At 40.3% G+C, this 17,905-nt stretch overlaps 1 protein-coding gene across 1 annotated transcript in view; it reads left to right on the top strand.

The window, feature by feature from the left end:
- The first annotated feature begins 368 nt into the window (after positions 1-368).
- The window catches only part of eif3ea (eukaryotic translation initiation factor 3, subunit E, a), a 57,818-nt gene continuing 40,281 nt past the window's right edge, over positions 369-17,905 (top strand). Inside the window, exons 1-4 of the mRNA NM_001141695.1 lie at positions 369-463; positions 5,487-5,604; positions 5,901-6,018; positions 17,280-17,322. Coding sequence (NP_001135167.1) covers positions 374-463; positions 5,487-5,604; positions 5,901-6,018; positions 17,280-17,322 — 369 coding nt within the window. The 5' untranslated portion in view covers positions 369-373. The remainder of the gene's footprint in view (positions 464-5,486; positions 5,605-5,900; positions 6,019-17,279; positions 17,323-17,905) is intronic.

Genomic DNA, 17,905 nt, shown 5'->3' with positions numbered 1-17,905 from the left:
ACCCACAAGGTACTTTATCAGTGTTATACATTTGGTTTATTAGTTGAAGGCTACTCAATCCACTCATTTGTTTTATCTTGTGTACAAAACTGTCTAAGAAAAAAATAACATATTGAATATGAATCTTGAACGCTACAATTCATCTTCAATGCTACAACGTGCCTCCAATTCGCTTTGTTGGAACAGCCAGTTAAAATAATGTACAGTATAATTAGACATGGTCATTATCGTCGTTATGCTCATTGAAATAGTAGTTAATAATAGTTAATAATCAATATGGCCAATCCGTGCAGGTACTGATGCTGATCGTGACGCTGATTGGTCATTTACGTAATACGTTCTCGCGTCTACTTCCTCCTCTCTCGCGGTGAAAATGGCGGAGTACGACCTCACCACCAAAATTGCCCATTTTTTGGACCGACATCTCGTCTTTCCTTTGCTGGAATTCCTTTCTGTCAAAGAGGTAAATGCGTGTGTTATGTTAAGTTGTACCTACAATCTAAGTTTTCGGTAGAAGTGTGTAAATTACCCATGTAAATAATGTAAACGCCACGTGCGTGAAAGAGTCGCCCATGAATTGGGGCCTCGCGCTGTTTCAGGGCCAACAGCACAGACAGCTGAACTAGCTTGCTGGCTAGCACATGCTTCGTCTGTTAGCTAGCTATATTGGTTATTTAGTAAACGCTATGTTGGTGTCAGTTTGATATATATTAACGTATTGTATAACCTTAACTTCAGCACACTTGCTAACGTTAGCTAACTGTATTTGTTTAAACCTAGGCTAACTGTAGTTAGCTAACTAACGTTAACCGGCACTGGCGGCTGCTGCTAATTTAATTATGCTAACGTTACTTATCTGGCTAGCCTAGTGAACGAACATTTGCTACGTGCATTGAGCTTTTATTGTTCAACATTGCTATCTGCAGATCTTGGTAACATGACTCCTAGATGCTAGCGAGATCCTCGTCTCGATGATGTATTTAACTATAGTAGTGTGTCCTTGTCAACTGGGTATCGCGTTAACTGTTATTGTTGTTAGTTAGCTGGCTAGAAAGGTTAACTATAAACACTAGATATGCATTTAAAGTAACGTTACCACAAGGCAATAACATATATTCACGATGCCCAGAGCTTACCCGTGACGTTGCACAACGATTGAAGTTAATAAAGGACCATCCACACCAAGGACCATAACTAAAAATTATACATAACTCGAAACCTTGGCGAGCATCCACACCAGCGGTAGGCTGGAAAATAGAACGAGTCACAATTCCCCCATGGCTGAAAAATGGCAAAAGAACGTTGGCTAAGCTGGAACACCAGCTGAACGTTTTTGACTCGAGTGACGCTTAGAATTCCATTTTGCCTATGTCTAAATGTCACCCCAAAAATGTATCCCTTTTTATTTTACCACTACAGTCTGTTCTTAGGACTAAACTGAAAAAGAACGTGTGTAGAAAGTAAACATCAGCACCTCGATGCTGCCAAGTGTGCTTATGTCAGCATTTTTTATTTATTTTATTTAACATTTTATTTAGTTAGGCAAGTCTGTTAAGAACACTCTTATTTACGATGATGGCCAGCAAAAGGCCTCCTGTGGGGTCAGGGATTCAAAATATATAATTATAGGACTAAAAACATCACAACAAGAGACAACACCACCATAGAGAGACCTGAGATGACAACATAGCAAGGCAGCAACACAAAATATGGTACAAACATTATTGGGCACAGACAACAGCACAAAGGGCAAGAAAGGAGAGACAACAATCACAACACATAAGGAAGTAAGAAAGAAATGGCTATTTCTGTTCTAGCGATTGATGAAGACAGAGTACGGTGCCCAGCCTTACATAATTAGAATGGAGAGATTCCCGTGTTTAAAATGGTGTACAATTTGTAAACATCTAAATATACATGTTGTGAAATATTTGGTTAAATAAACAGACATACTGATATTTCCCTTCAGGAAACAATGGGATGACCTGAATAATTTTTTGTTGTTTACATTTAAACTACAGAGACGTGGGCAGGTCTCATTACCAACAATAGCAAAGCAGGCATTGTGACGTAGAACAATAGGCTGGGAATAGAACGTTCGAAAGGCGAGTTGGTGCTCAATAGAACTAATAGGAGCTGGCAGGGTGAAAAATGCCCTAAAATAAGGCCAGCTTTTTTTTCTTCTCGTGATTACTTCAAAACTATGGGAAGCAGCTATGACATTTTTGTAATATTATGAAACGGGGCTCCACAGCGATGCAATGAACTAGTTTTTATTTTAAAAAAGCATTGTTAAAAATTTCATCCAGCCTACCAGCATATTCTTTATCATTCTGCAGGACACCTGCCACTCATTCAACACATCCTACTACACGCTGTAGGCCTTTTAATAAGGTGTTAACACAAGACCATCCAGTGCTTCAGGGTGTATTCATTGTCCATAGTGACAACTGTACATAATACTTCAATGTACATGTAATATAGAAACTATTTTATATATTTTAAATTTAGTTATTCAAAAACATATGCTGTTTAGCCACTTGTGGTTTGCAATTGAATTCCAAACAAATTGCAAATCATTAGAAAAATGGATATTTTTCGCTGTGCTCATGTCTGACCTGTGCGACAGTTCATTTGGCCTAGGACTGTTTTACATTTAGCAAGAGCAATCCTCCTTCACTCAAGGAAAAGGCTATTAGGCCTAGTATAAATAAAAAAATATCCTGTAGCTTTTCATGTGAAGGGGAATGGAGGAGAGGCTTGAATAGCCTACTGCGCACGGAAACAGCTGGGAGAGAGGCTAGAGATGTGTAGCTGAAGTAAGAAGCTAGATATTAGGCCATTCATTAGCTAAGTAAATAGGTTTATAAATATTTACCTGTCAAAGTGCAAGGGGGAAAAGTTAGCCGACTAGGAAATGGCAGATCTGTGCATTCAACCAGGCTGCGCTCTGCAGTCCCGGACACTCAAAGCTCCACTATTGATTAGGCCTACTTTTTTAGAAAATACAATAATTTTACCTAGGCTACAACAACACAGTGGAATGTATTATTATCAAGTGAATTCACAATTGTCTAGGGCTGTAAACTGCGACGATGTAGGCTAATTTGAATAACTGCTCAAACATACTGTTTTGAATACTTCATGACAAAATAACTGTACAGCCTATGCCTGATTATGCAACCATTTGGATCAGGTATGGGTTTGTTCTCTGCAGTTTAAAGGAATACTTCGGGATTTTGGCAATGATGTCCTTTACCTACTTCCCCAGAGTCAGATGAACTCGTGGATATCATTTTTAGATTGAAGTTGCCAGCGCAATTGCAAACTAGCGTTAGTGCAATGCCTTGAAGTCTATGGGTATCTGCTAGCATGGTTCCTTCATACTGGACACAGAGACAACAATGGTTTTCACCAGGCAAAATCCCATAGTTGGAACTTAAAGGTCCCGATAGGTACATCAGCAGGCCATCACTCTCACACTCTCGCTCTCCTTACAAACTCTGCTATTCTACATTCAGCAAGCAAGCGCATGCTGGAATCACTCCTAGATAGGCTAGTAGTAAATGAAATGCTCAAGTTAAGTATACCACAATAGCTTGTTGTCTAGCTTTTCCTGGGACTCCAAGAGCTAAGGGATTAGCTGTAGCTGAGAGGCCAGGTGCGTAGTTGTGCAAAGAGGACCGTGAAGACTGACGAGATGTGTAGCTTAAGTTAGAAACGAATGCAACTCATCACCTACTATTAGATTAGTTTATTAGTCACATGCACAGGGTTGCACATGTCATTGCAGGGTACAGTGAAATTCTTGGGGGGGGGGTCTTGAGTTTACAAGGTCCAGAAAGGCATACTAGCAGGACAGTCATGTGTATTTTGTCAGGATGTATTGGTGTTAAAATGGGATTGCCATTGGAAAATATGGCCTTCTGTTTGTCGTGGCTCATTGTCCTCCCACATTTTACTACAATTAATGTGGCCACAAATATGCTCAGTTATTCAGGAAAGCTCACTGTGGGCTTTGCCTTATCTCCTCTCTGGGCAGCCTCTCGCAGCTAGAACCAAGAACACTTCAATAGAACACTTTTTTTGATTGGTTGTCATTGTTTTATCGTTGGAGGGACAGGGAAAAAATCGCTCTGAAAGTGATCCAAACGATAGCTCTTATCATTCTCCGCACTTTTTGTCGTTATTGTGTGAACTCTCCTGTTAATTTGAATTATAACAAAAAATTATATAAATATGGTCCTTGGTGTGGACGGCTCTTAAGTTATCGTTTTTAGTCAAAGTATGATGTATTTGAGCTTGAAGTGGGAAATCCGAAGTGGGGTGATTTAGGATTATCTCTTTCCCCTATGATATGACGTGCTAAAAATGTTCTGTCCTTTTTTCTTTTCGGGTCCTTGTATTTATTTGAATGTTACCACCCACCAGCATGGCATTGTTTTTATTAATCAGAAACACCAGCAAATTAAAATAAGGGGTTCAAACTTGTTGGGTAATTTATGCTGGTCTATATTTCCCCAAAATGTGTATGACCATTTTATAAATGTGTGATATGATTGAATTTTACAACCCTGCTCCCAAGATGAATGGTTATTACCACTAAAGTATTGCTTCACCACTTTGATTGGTGCAGCTAGACCACAAGTGTCTATCCTATAATGAACAGGCACCTGCAAAATAAAATTCAACGAACGTGTATCTGTTTTGTTGTGCTGTTACATTTGTATTGGTGTTTTGTGTCCAATGCGCTCAAGGTGTTAAATGTCATTTGCGACGTGCGTCAGAAGTCATTGTCGCCTATCATTTCACTTCCCCTGTGAGAACCATGTGATTTCTTTGCTTTGCCGTACATCAACCAACCTACCCAAAGTCGCACCATGTGCGGTATAATGTAAAAAAAACTTGTCTTGTGGAAGATGCGAGGAGAATAACAATTGATGAAGTCAAAGATACTGGTTTCCATCTGTGACGAGGTTTTCAGTCTAGCCAGCTGGCTAATCTTTTGAATAAGATATATTACAAAAAATAAACGAGCAACAGAACGTTAGCTAGCTAGATAAGATTAGCAAGATGTCTAGCTAAGGTTAGCATGCTAGCTAGCTACTCTAGCACTTGTCAGTTCTGTATTTTCTTCTCCACTCCATGTGGAAATCACCACAGTGTTCTTTTCCAGCTCCAATTCGTGAATATTTACACGTAGCTTGCATCACTCTTCGGTGTAACCAAAACAAGCATTTACGCTTTAGGGCAGGAATTATGTCAAAATGAGGGCGGCATTGCCCTCTGCTGGGCGACGTTAACAACCAGGCGTCCATTACAGCTAAACATGTTTTCTAAATTCGTTAGTCAGGTTAAAAGCTGAATTCCTTACATCTGTCATTGTCAGCAGTTCTCTTTAAACTGGGTTGTAAAAGTTAAGGATTTGAAACTGTATATTCCAAAAGAACCCAATGTCCCACCTTTTTAACCATTTCCACTTTCAGATCTACAATGAGAAAGAACTGCTTCATGGAAAATTGGATCTCCTTAGCGAGACCAACATGGTGGACTTCGCCATGGATGTTCACAAAAACCTCTTCCCTGAGAAAGAGATCCCCGCCAGTAAGTATACTGCACACTGCTTGGTCTACCTCCTAAAATGTTTGTTAAAGAAACCGGTACAGTGATATGGGTTATGCATGGTTAAGTATTGTTTACACTTATTGATGGAACAATCACAAGATGGTGGCAGAACTGATTGCACACCATCCCCCTCACATTTTACAGTCATGACTAATACAATCCTCACTGTCCCAAAAACTAGAATAAACAGTAATCTTTAATGTTTCATTTAATGGTATTTTCCTGAGTAATGCCTTGGTCAAAGCCTCTAATGGTTTCTCTATGTCCATGTGAAGCCTTAAGGGAGAAGAGGATCACTGTGGTGGGTCAGCTGAAGCAGCTGCAGGGTGAGACAGAACCCATTGTGAAGATGTTTGAGGACCCAGAGACCACCAAACAGATGCAGTCAACCAGGTTAGTTAGAACCTCCTGCCTCACCACTTGACAGCTGGATGGTTTAGGAGTTGTCATTTGCATTGTATAGATGGTCCATCATTAACAACGCAATTTTTTTTTTTTTTGCAATTCTTGAGGTCCCACAGTAGTTTTTTTTTTTCTGGCTGTTGTAAGATTCTCTTACTTTGCAGGCTTACGGAATGTAAATTACTTTGCAGGCTTACGGAAGTTCAAGTGGCATATAATTGAGAGGATGGTAATAAAAAAAAATTGGTATGCCTACATTTTGGATACAATTATTTCCCGAGAGTGGCTTTAGGGTTACATCTTGCAAACTCACTCGGCAAACGCAGACGAGGAGACCGATGCACAATGCTGCGGTGAATGTTAAGGACATTTGGTCTGTGCTGACTTTGCCGTGATTAAAATAGTTTGGTTAAACTCAAGTCCTCATTCTTTACTTGGCTTCTTGGCAGGAGTGAGTTCAGTTCATCAAAGGACACTTCTCATCCACTTGCCAATCTAGAAGTCTTTGTTAAAGGTTTGGGTTTAAAACATGTTTATCAAAGCAGGCATTTTATACTGACCGTTATGCCATTGTAATGGGAGTTTTGAAGCCTTGTGAATTAACTTTTTGGAGTGCAGTCTGTTGTACTGTTTTTATTTTTTTATATATATATATTTTTTTCTTCTTCTATTCAGATTTCCGTTTGAGTAATCTCTCTTCATAGGCAGGATCATGTTTCTCTCTTGTTATGCGGGGATTCGTTTTGATACCGTTGGATTTGTAGAACAGTACAAGACATGTCCCGGGTCACCAAAAAACTCTTCACAAAACCAAAAGGGCAAGCCATGACAATTTTTGTGTACTGCGCAAATATCTGCTAAAGTTACTCTGGATGCGGTAGTGTGTTTTTGATGTAATTTTGGATTTATATAGCGGATCATCCCTGACCTGAAATGGCAAAGAGGTTCAATATTTAAATCCCCAAGTCCTGTCTTTTTGGGATAATACTGTGTGATAATGGTTTGTGTTGGAGAGAGACTGTCTTTTTAGGTGCATTTTATGCCGTCATACCTCATAGGCCTGCCCTCAACTTAATATCTCTAAGAAGCCAATCCAATATAGTTTAGGCCTAGCCAATAAATGCTTAAAATTGTCGTTCACTTTCTGGATTATTTTTGCAATGTTTCTGATCCATGTTCATAGGTTGAGGAAATTAAACAATTCTATGGATCTTGAGTTTGTCAACTTCCATAGCTTCTTTGCTCTTTTTGGTGCAGAAGGTGGTGGTAGTAATGCAATGCTGTTTACCTTTTTGAAGGGGTATTCAAGGCACAATGTAGACCTTTACATTTGGATATGTGGATTATCTTGCCGTTGTTCCTGTGGGGACTGTGGCTTGAAAGGCAGTTGTGGATGTGAGAACCTGAGTCAGGTCTTGGTCAGGTCTTGGCTGTTGTGGTGACCATATTACCACCACACCGGTGGTCATGAGTCATGAAGGCAGTCAAGTTCGACCTGACTGCTTAGTCACGGTAGTTACGCTTCTCCAAGTGCGGATTCTGCTGATGGTCATTAGTAGCCTACCAAACTTGCTAATTGCCTGGTACTCAGCATTCTATTGCCCCTCTAATCACTCTTACATCAATGCAAATCTAATCAAACACTTAATGAGAGCTCATATTGTGCAACATTTCTTTAGGCTATGCAATTGCGTGAGAACCGTGATGGGCTCAATTAAAATAAAAAAGATTCCCATCAGCTTTCTGTAGGCTAAGCCTACTATTTATTTCTCAACTTTCCTAATATTAAGCACCTTTTTTTTGCTTTAAAACAGGAGTATAGCCTTCCTGGCTGGGATGAAAGTGAACCACGGGGAAAGCGTCCTCCATTCGCTATTTAATGGCATAGGTGACTTTATTTATCCTGCCTGTTTCTAGACAGAATGGAGTATTTATGCACCTAAGTCAAAACAAATTTCACACCTTCATTTTTAATTTAACCTTTATTTAACTAGGCAAGTAATTTATATGTAAATACACGATTAAATCAATAATAGAATGATAGGTTAATATTTTGACCAATCACTTGTGAATGATTCCCCGGGTAAGGCTTGAAACAATGCATGTTTTCTTTTGTTGAACTTTTTTCAAATCCTAGTCGCACACCTCATGTAGCCTAGCCCATAGGCCTATGTTTTGATAAGGTTTTTATCTTAACTAAAGTGGCCAAATAACTTAAAATTAAGCATATTAATATGTTTTACAACAGGTGTAGAGCCTAACTGGCATACATATGCAGCGAGTGAGTTTCAAGGTGGGGAAGATCATTTTCACCATTAAAAATAAATAAAAGCATTACATGCGTAATCGCAGTTACGGTCACTTGGTAATGTTAATGGACATTAGCGCTTATCACCTACTGCCGTGTGCGCATTGCTGCGCTTTTTAACCTGTCTGGGCTAGGGGGCAGTATTTTCACCGCCGGATGAAAAACGTACCCAATTTAAACAGGTTACTACTCTGGGCCAGAAACTAGAATATGCATATTATTAGTAGATTTGGATAGAAAACACTGAACTTTCTAAAACTGTTTGAATGGTGTCTGAGTATAACAGAACTCATGGCAGGCAAAAACCTGAGAAAATTCCAAGCAGGAAGTGGAAAGTCTGAGAATTGTAGTTCTTCTTTAAATTCTCTATTGAAACTACAGTGTCTGTGGGCGATGTTGCACTTCCTAAGGCTTCCATTGGCTGTCTAAAGCTTTCAGAAAGTGGTTTGAGCATTTTCCTGTCACTGGGCAGATAGTAGGAGCTCAGTTACTGAGTGGTCTGCCTGGCAACAAAGGGATTGGATATGCTCAGTCCCGCGAGCGCGCCCCTCCTTTTTCTTCTTGAATGAATATGCTATTGTCGGGTTGGAATATTATCGCAATGTTACGTTAAAAATACCATAAAGATTGATTTTAAACAGCGTTTGACATGCTTCTAAGTACGGTAATGGAACATTTTGACTTTTCGTCTCTGGTTCCGCGCTCGCGCGTTATGCCTTTGGATAAGTGATCTGTACGCACGAACAAATTGGAGGTATTTGGACATAAATATGGATTATTTGGAACAAAAACAACATTTCTTGTTGAAGATCAGCAAAGGTAAGAGAATATTTCTAATACTAATTCTGAGTTTAGGTTGCCCCGAACTTGGAGGGTGTCTGAATAGCTCGCCGTGATGGCTGAGCTATGTACTCAGAATATTGAAAAATGTGCTTTCTCCGTACAGCCATTTTAAAATCTGACACAGCGGTTGCATCAAGGAGTAGTGTATCTTTAATTCTTTAAATAATTGTTATATATTTTGTCAACGTTTATGATGAGTATTGTTGTAAATTGATGTGCACATTCACTGGTAGTTTTGGTGGGAATACATTTTCTGAACGTCACACGACAATGTAAAATTCTGGTTTTGGATATAAATATGAACTTTATCGAACAAAACATACATGTATTGTGTAACATAATGTCCTAGGAGTGTCATCTGATGAAGATCGTCAAAGGTTAGTGCTTCATTTAGCTGTGTTTTGGGTTTGCTTGACACATGTCCTTGCTTGGAAAATGGCTGTGTGATTATATTTGTCTATGTACTCTCCTAACATAATCTAATGTTTTGCTTTCGCTGTAAAGCCTTTTTGAAATCGGACAATGAGGTTAGATTAACGAGAAGTGTATGTTTGAGAAAGTTGAATTATGACATTTTGTTGTTGAATTTTCCGCCCTGATATTTCACTGGCTGAGTCCCACTTTAATATGACAAAATAGCCTAATCATTTATTAGCATTTTAAGCTAAACATTCTGATCTTTTGCGTCAGCCTCCTTGCATAAAAATAAAAAGGTTTTTGGGATGCTAGTGGTTGTATTCATTAGGTATCCATCGCATCCCACAACTGTCCCAGACTATGTTAGGAATATTTATTTTTCGCATAGAATAGGCAACGTTGTCCTTGGAGGGTAGTAGATTGACATAGGTTAGAGCTTTTGCTGTTTGTTTGGCCTACTCCTCTTGTTGGCTAACAAAGTAAATGTGGACAGTCCTTCCAGTATCTTCAGTATGCCCCTCGGAATTAGATAAGGACATGTGCAGTTGCGTCCCCGACGTGTCGGTCTAAACTTGTATCCTGTGAGAAAGACGTGAGTCGCACTTGCACAATGGCCGCTAAATGCATTACATTCTTTTTTTTTTAGGGGGCAATACGGCCACACACATGGGATGCCGCTGGGAAATTCGAGGCATTAACTTCTATGGGCTACGTGGGACGCTAGCGTCCAGAATGTTTAGCTTAGAATGCTAATAAATGATTAGGCTATTTTGTCACATTAAAGCGGGACACAGCCAGTTAACCTGTTGGGGCTAGGGGGCAGTATTTTCACGGCTGGATAAAAAAACGTACCCGATTTTAATCTGGTTACTAATCCTACCCAGTAACTACAATATGCATATACTTATTATATATGGATAGAAAACACCCTAAAGTTTCTAAAACTGTTTGAATGGTGTCTGAGTATAACAGAACTCATTTGGCAGGCAAAACCCTGAGACATTTTCTGACAGGAAGTGGATACCTGATGTGTTGAATTACCTTTAAGCCTATGCCATTGAAACACACAGGGGTTGATTAATGTTTTGGCACTTCCTATTGCTTCCACTAGATGTCACCAGCCTTTACAAAGTGTTTTGAGTCTTTTACTGTGAGATCTGACCGAACAAGATGGAACGGTGATGGCCGATTAGACTCTGGCGCGCGAGTTCATGTTGGGTACCCTCGTTCCAATACGTTATAAAAGAGAATGCATTCGTCCACCTTGAATATTATTCATGTTCTGGTTAAAAAAGGCACTAATGATTTATCCTATACAACGTTTGACATGTTTGAACGAACGTAAATATATTTTTTCCCCTCGTTCATGACGAGAAGTCCGGCTGGCTTAGATCATGTGCTAACAACACGGAGCTTTTTGGATATAAATGATGAGCTTTTTTGAACAAAACTACATTCGTTATGGACCTGGGATTCCTGGAAGTGACATCTGATGAAGAGAATCAAAGGTAATGGATTATTTACATAGTATTTTCGATTTTAGATCTCTCCAACATGGCCGTTTGTCTGTATAGCAAAGCATATTTTTCTGGGCGCAGTGCTCAGATTATTGCAAAGTGTGATTTCCCAGTAAGGTTATTTTTAAATCTGGCAAGTTGATTGCGTTCAAGAGATGTAAATCTATAATTCTTTAAATGACAATATAATATTTTACCAATGTTTTCTAATTTTAATTATTTAATTTGTGGTGCTGACTTGACTGCCGGTTATTGGAGGGAAACGATTTCCTCAACATCAATGCCATAGTAAAACGCTGTTTTTGGATATAAATATGAACTTGATAGAACTAAAAATGCATGCATTGTCTAACATAATGTCCTAGGAGTGTCATCTGATGGAGATTGTAAAAGGTTAGTGCATCATTTTAGCTGGTTTTATGGTTTTGGTGACGCCTGTCTTTGAATTGACAAAACATTACACACAGCTATTGTCAATGTACTCTCCTAACATAATCTAACTTTATGCTTTCGCCGTAAAACCTTTTTGAAATCGGACAACGTGGTTAGATTAAGGAGATGTTTATCTTTCAAAGGGTGTAAGATGGTTGTATGTTTTAAAAATTTGAATTTTGACATTTATTTGGTTTCAAATTTGCCGCTCTTGAAATGCACCTGCTGTTGATAGGGTGCACCACGGGTGGCACGCTAGCGTCCCACATAGCCCCAAGAAGTTAAATATCCAGGTGGCAAATTCAAAAACAACGTCATAATTCAACTTTCTCAAACATACACCATTTTAAAGATACACTTTTCCTTGATGTAACCACATTGTCCGATTTTTCAAAAAGGCTTTACAGCGAATGCAAAACATTAGATTTTTAGCAGAGTACAAAAATAATCACACAGCCATTTTCCAAGCAAGGACATGTGTCAATAAAACACAGCTAAATGAAGTACTAACCTTTGACCATCTTCATCAGATGACACTCCTAGGACATTATGTTACACAATACATGTATGTTTTGTTCGATAAAGTTCATATTTATATCCAAAACCAGAATTTTACATTGTCGTGTGACGTTCAGAAAATGTATTCCCACCAAAACTACCAGTGAATGTGCACATCAATTTACAACAATACTCATCATAAACGTTGACAAAATATATAACAATTATTTAAAGAATTATAGATACACTACTCCTTGATGCAACCGCTGTGTCAGATTTTAAAATGGCTCTACGGAGAAAGCACATTTTTCAATATTCTGAGTACATAGCTCAGCCATCACGGCGAGCTATTCAGACACCCTCCAAGTTCGGGGCAACCTAAACTCAGTATTAGAAATATTCTCTTACCTTTGCTGATCTTCGTCAGAATGCACTCCCAGGACTGCTACTTCAACAAGAAATGTTGTTTTTGTTCCAAATAATCCATATTTATGTCCAAATACCTCCGTTTTGTTCATGCGTACAGATCACTTATCCAAAGGCATAACGCGCGAGCGCGGAACCAGAGACAAAGTCAAAATGTTCCATTACCGTACTTAGAAGCATGTCAAACGCTGTATAAAATCAATCTTTATGGTATTTTTAATGTAACATTGCGATAATATTCCAACCGGACAATAGCGTATTCATTCAAGGAGAAAAAGGAACAGTGTGCTCGCGTGACCGCATATCCAATCCCTTTGTTGCAGACCACTCAGTAACTGAGCTCCTATACTCTGCCCAGTGACAGGAGAAGGCTAAACCCACTTTCTGAAGGCTTTAGACAGTCAATAGAAGCCTTAGGAAGTGCAACGTAACCCCACAGATACTGTAGTTTCGAAAGGGACTAGAAAGAACTACAATTCTCAGATCTTCCACTTCCTGGTTGACTTTTTCTCAGGTTTTTGCCTGCCATATGAGATCTTTTATACTCACAGACACCATTCAAACAGTTTTAGAAACTTCAGAGTGTTTTCTATCCAAATCTACTAATAATATGCATATTGTAGTTTCTGGGCCAGAGTAGTAACCTGTTTAAATTGGGTACGTTTTTCATTCGGCCGTGAAAATACTGCCCCCTATCCCAGACAGGTTAAGTGCTTGTCCAATTGTTAATGAGACTGAAGTGTAGAGCCTACACAATAAAACTAAGCAGAGATCATACCGTTCATGCAACTTTTTTCAAATCATTAATAGTCCCGTCATGCAGCGTTAATGTATTACAAATCCCTGTGTGTATCACATCTAAAGTTGCATAAATAACTCTAAGCATATAGGATTATCTGTTTCTTTGTTAACCGCTTAACACCGGCTAGCCGCATGTGCGCACTCCCTCAAATCGTTTGCAGAAAATATCCTTTCTATATTTTCCAATTGTATTCCTCATGCTATAAAATAATGCTGTGGAATTCACAGCCATATGGCATAGCCATATCTGTACCTAACATAAGGACTACTCAGAGTATGATTTTCTGTTCTCCTGAATTAGACCTCATTTAAAATGAAATGATGTATTTATTGTGAAGGTGTAATTTAATGTAATATAGCTTATTAGGCTTTTTAAAATGTAGATGTTCCAAAGGTCTGCATTAGTGGCTTGTATGCTGCCAGACGATGCTAAATGTGTATGTTAATTAACAGTCAATTACTGTGAGACCAGCAGTTATTTGCTTGACAATTTTCGTGACCGCCGCAGCCCTACTAAAGACTATGTAATCCACATGGAGAGATTGAGAACTTGGATTAATCACTGAGGTCAGGACTGTGATCCCACAGTGCTCAGCGGAGATACATTCCCCTCTACAGGGAAGCTTGTCACCCAGGAGCTACCGGAGTCAATCTGTCTTTTATTAGTTTCTAGGCAGGAGATGGTGAGAACTGACAAAACTACATATATAGCGTACAGGGAGACATTTAACGGTTTCCCGATAAATTGAAAGAAAGGCAAGTGAAATGTTATCCCGGAGACCACCGTTCAATCACATTGACTCTAGTTAAGGTGTTTATCTTAATTTAGTAACTCACATCAAGAAATTAACTAGATCTGCAGTAATCACAGAATTCTCAACTTCTCCCATCGTTATATTGTCTCACTCATTTCCATTCTTGCTCTCTACACACGTGTGCATGCCGCGCACACAAGCTCTTGATTACTGAAATGACAGTTTTTAATGAGACTATGTAGGCAAGCTATATTCCCTGCCAAAATCACAACAGATTTATCACAAATTCAGAATGGACTGACCAATTAGAGGCAGTTATTTAGCATTACACGCCATTAAACCGCAAGCACCAGCAATTTCAGTAAAACATACAGTGCATTCGGAAAGTATTTGGACCACTTGACTTATTCCACATTTTGTTACGTTGCAGCCTTATTCTAAAATGAATTGTATTTTTACCCTCAAGCCACACTACCCCCATAATGACAAAGCAAAAACAGGTTTTTTGAATTATCAAAAAACAGATCACATTTACATAAGTATTCAGACCCTTTACTTAGTTAAATCACCTATGGCAGTGATTTACAGCCTCAGGTCTGATGCTACAAGCTTGGCACAACTATTTGGGGGTTTCTCCCATTCTTCTCTGCAGATGAGAGAGTGAGAGAGACTCTCTTATCCCAAAGCCACTCCTGCGTTGTCCTGTTGGGGCAAAGGTTCACCTTCCAGTCTATTAATCTTTGCCTCGATCCTGACTAGTCTCACAGTCCCTGCCGCTGAAAAACATCCCCACAGCATGATGCTTCACTGTAGGGATGGTGCCAAGTTTCCTCCAGATGTGACGTTTGGCATTCAGGCCAAAGAGTTCAATCTTGGTTTCATCAGACCAGAGAATCTTGTTTCTCATGGTCTGATAGTCTTCAGGTGCCTTTTGGCAAACTGCAAGCGGGCTGTCATGTTCCTTTTACTGAGGAGTTGCTTCCATCTGGGCACTCTACTACAAAGGCCTGATTGGTGGAGTGCTGCAGAGATGGTTGTCCTTCTGGCAGATTCTCCCATCGCCACAGAGGAACTCTAGAGCTCTGTCAGAGTGTCCATTGGGATCTTGGTCACCTCCCTGACCAAGGCCCTTCTACCCTGATTGGTAAGTTGGACTGGGCAGCCAGCTCTAGGAAGAGTCTTGGTTGGATCCAATTTTCTTCCTTTCATGAATGGAGGCCGTTCTTCTTGGGAATCTTCAATGTAGCAGACTTTGTTAAATATATTTTTAATTTTACCCTTCCCCAGATCTGTGCCTCGACACAATCCTGTCTCTGAGCTTTAAGGACATTCCTTCGACCTCATGGCATGGTTTTTGCTCTGACTTGCTCTGTCAACTGTGACCTTTTTATATAAACAGGTGTGTGATTTTTCAAGTCATGTCCAATCAATTGATTTTACTACAGACTCCCAAGTTGTAGAAACAGCTCAAGGAGGATCAATGGAAACAGGATACACCTGAGCTCAATTCGGAGTTTCATAGTAAAGGTTCTGAATACTTGTATTCAAATTAAAACCAAAATATCTTATTTACATAAGTATTCTGACCCCCTTGACTTTTTCCACATTTTGTTTCATTACGGCATAATTCTAAAATACCCCATAATGACGCAGCGAAAACAGGTTTAAACATGTATTCAAATTAAAACAAATACCTTGTTTACATATTTGCAAAAATGTCTAAACCTATGTGGGCACCCCTTCAAATTAGTGGATTTGGTAAGTTCAGCCACACAGGTGTATAATATTGAGCACACACCCATGCAATCTCCATAGACAAACACTGACAGTAGAATGGCCTTACTGAAGAGCTCTGACTTTCAACGTGGCACCATCATAGGATGCCACCTTTCCAACAAATCAGTTTGTCAAATTTCTGCCCTGCTGGACCTGCCCTGGTCACCTGTAAGTGCTGTTATTGTGAAGTGGGAACGTCTAGGAGCAACAACTGCTCAGCTGCAAAGTGGTAGGCCACAGAAGCTCACAGAACTGGACTGCCAAGTGCTGAAGCGTGTAAAAATCGTTGGTCCTCGGTTGCAACACTCACTACCGAGTTCCAAACTTCCTCTGGAATTCAATACAATAACTGTTTGTCGGGAGCTTCATGAGGGGTTTCAATGGCCGATCAACCGCATGCAAGCCTAGGATCACCAAGAGCAATGCGAAGTGTAGAGTGGGGTAAAGCTCGCCGCAATCCGACTGGAGCAGTGGAAATGTGTTCTCTGGAGTGATGAATCACGCTTCACCATTAGGCAGTTTGACGGATGCCAGCAGAACCCTACCTTCCCAACTGTAAAGTGGAGGGTTTTCTTTTTTCTTTCTCCCATGGTTCAGGCTAGGCCCCTTAGTTCCAGTGAAGGGAAATCTTAACACTACAGTAAACAATGACTTTCTAGACGATTTTGTGTTTCCAACTTTGGGCAAGGCCCTTTCCTGTTTCAGCATGACAAAGCGAGGTCCATACAGAAATGGTTTGTCGATTGGTGTGAAGAATTTGACTGGCCCGCACAGAGCATGGACCTCAAACCTTTCGGATGAATTGGAAAGCCAACTGCGAACCTGGCCTATTCGCCCAACATCAGTGCCCGACCTCACTAATGCTCGTGGCTGAATGGAAGCAAGTCCCCGCAGCAATGTTCCAACATCTAGTGGAAAGCCTTCCCAGAAGAGTGGAGGCTGTTATAGCAGCAAAGGGGGGACAAACTCCATATATGCCCGTGACTTTGGAATGAGATGTTCGTCGAGCAGGCGTCCACATACTTTTGGTCATGTAGTGTATTTTTTTTGCCTCTGTTGACATGAATGGCGTTTCATTTTATGACATGTAAAAAAAAAAATATATATATATATATATATATTTGGCAAGCGACTAATTAAAGGCTGCAATTCCAGTTTTATAAAGTGAGATTGATTTAACCCCCCCCCCCCAATGTTGAATCTTGACAGTTTAATGGCGTCGGTGTTGAAGATGAATGTTGTAAACAGCCTGTGAATGTTCACACACACAAGTACTTTTGCTGCCTGTCAGACTCTTGAAGTACAAAGGAGCAGCTCAAACTGTTTTGAAAATGAAAGTCCCTTGATTTGCCTGGAACTCTAGAACTGCTACAGTCCAGAAATTACACCTGAATGGGGCTTAACACTTGGCCTGCGTCCGCCAACTGGTTACTTAAATTAAACAAGTCCACTAACTGTGACTCTCTTGCTCTCTTTCAGGGATGGACAGGCCCTTTTTAACTATCTGGCGGAGAAACACAGCGTAAGTTTGGACCGCTTTGCTGACGTCTCACTTCTAAGCTGCATTTCCCATGACTCCTGTGTGAACCCACTGTTTAGGGAACGGGGGGCCCAAGCAGGGAGACATGTAATGACTTCCCAAAACCGTAACTCATTTTTGGGGGTTTTACGGCTTGCAGAAAATTCTGTGGACATTTTACAGTCTGTGGTGAATTGTTAAGAATAGATGGAACAGCTCGGGACACATGGGTCTGGCCGCAAGAATGCCTGGGAGTCTATATTTGGCGTGACACTTTATACACCCCCCTCCCCTGGCATCCCGCTGACCTGCACCCTGTCCTCAGTGCACCTCAACAGCCCGTAGGCCACTCGGCTGTGGGAAAGGGCGGTCTCCCTCCGCATCGCAGTGGCTAGCAACCACTGCCTGTCAAAGCCACACTGCATCTGTGAGACTGGACTCGGTTCCCAAACTGACGTCAGCGCGCTGTGATTTTAGCAGGAGTGTACCGTTTAGGGCTCCATTCAGAGATTCCACCCCCCAAATGGACAGTTATTGTTTTTACTGTTTCATTCACTAATCACCCCCCTTCTGCGCCCCTTATGGA

The sequence above is a fragment of the Salmo salar genome, chromosome ssa02, assembly GCF_905237065.1.
Source record: "Salmo salar chromosome ssa02, Ssal_v3.1, whole genome shotgun sequence".
NCBI lineage: Eukaryota > Metazoa > Chordata > Actinopteri > Salmoniformes > Salmonidae > Salmo > Salmo salar.
The sequence above is the reverse complement of the archived record's forward strand: the minus strand, read 5'-3'. Positions and strand labels throughout refer to the sequence as shown.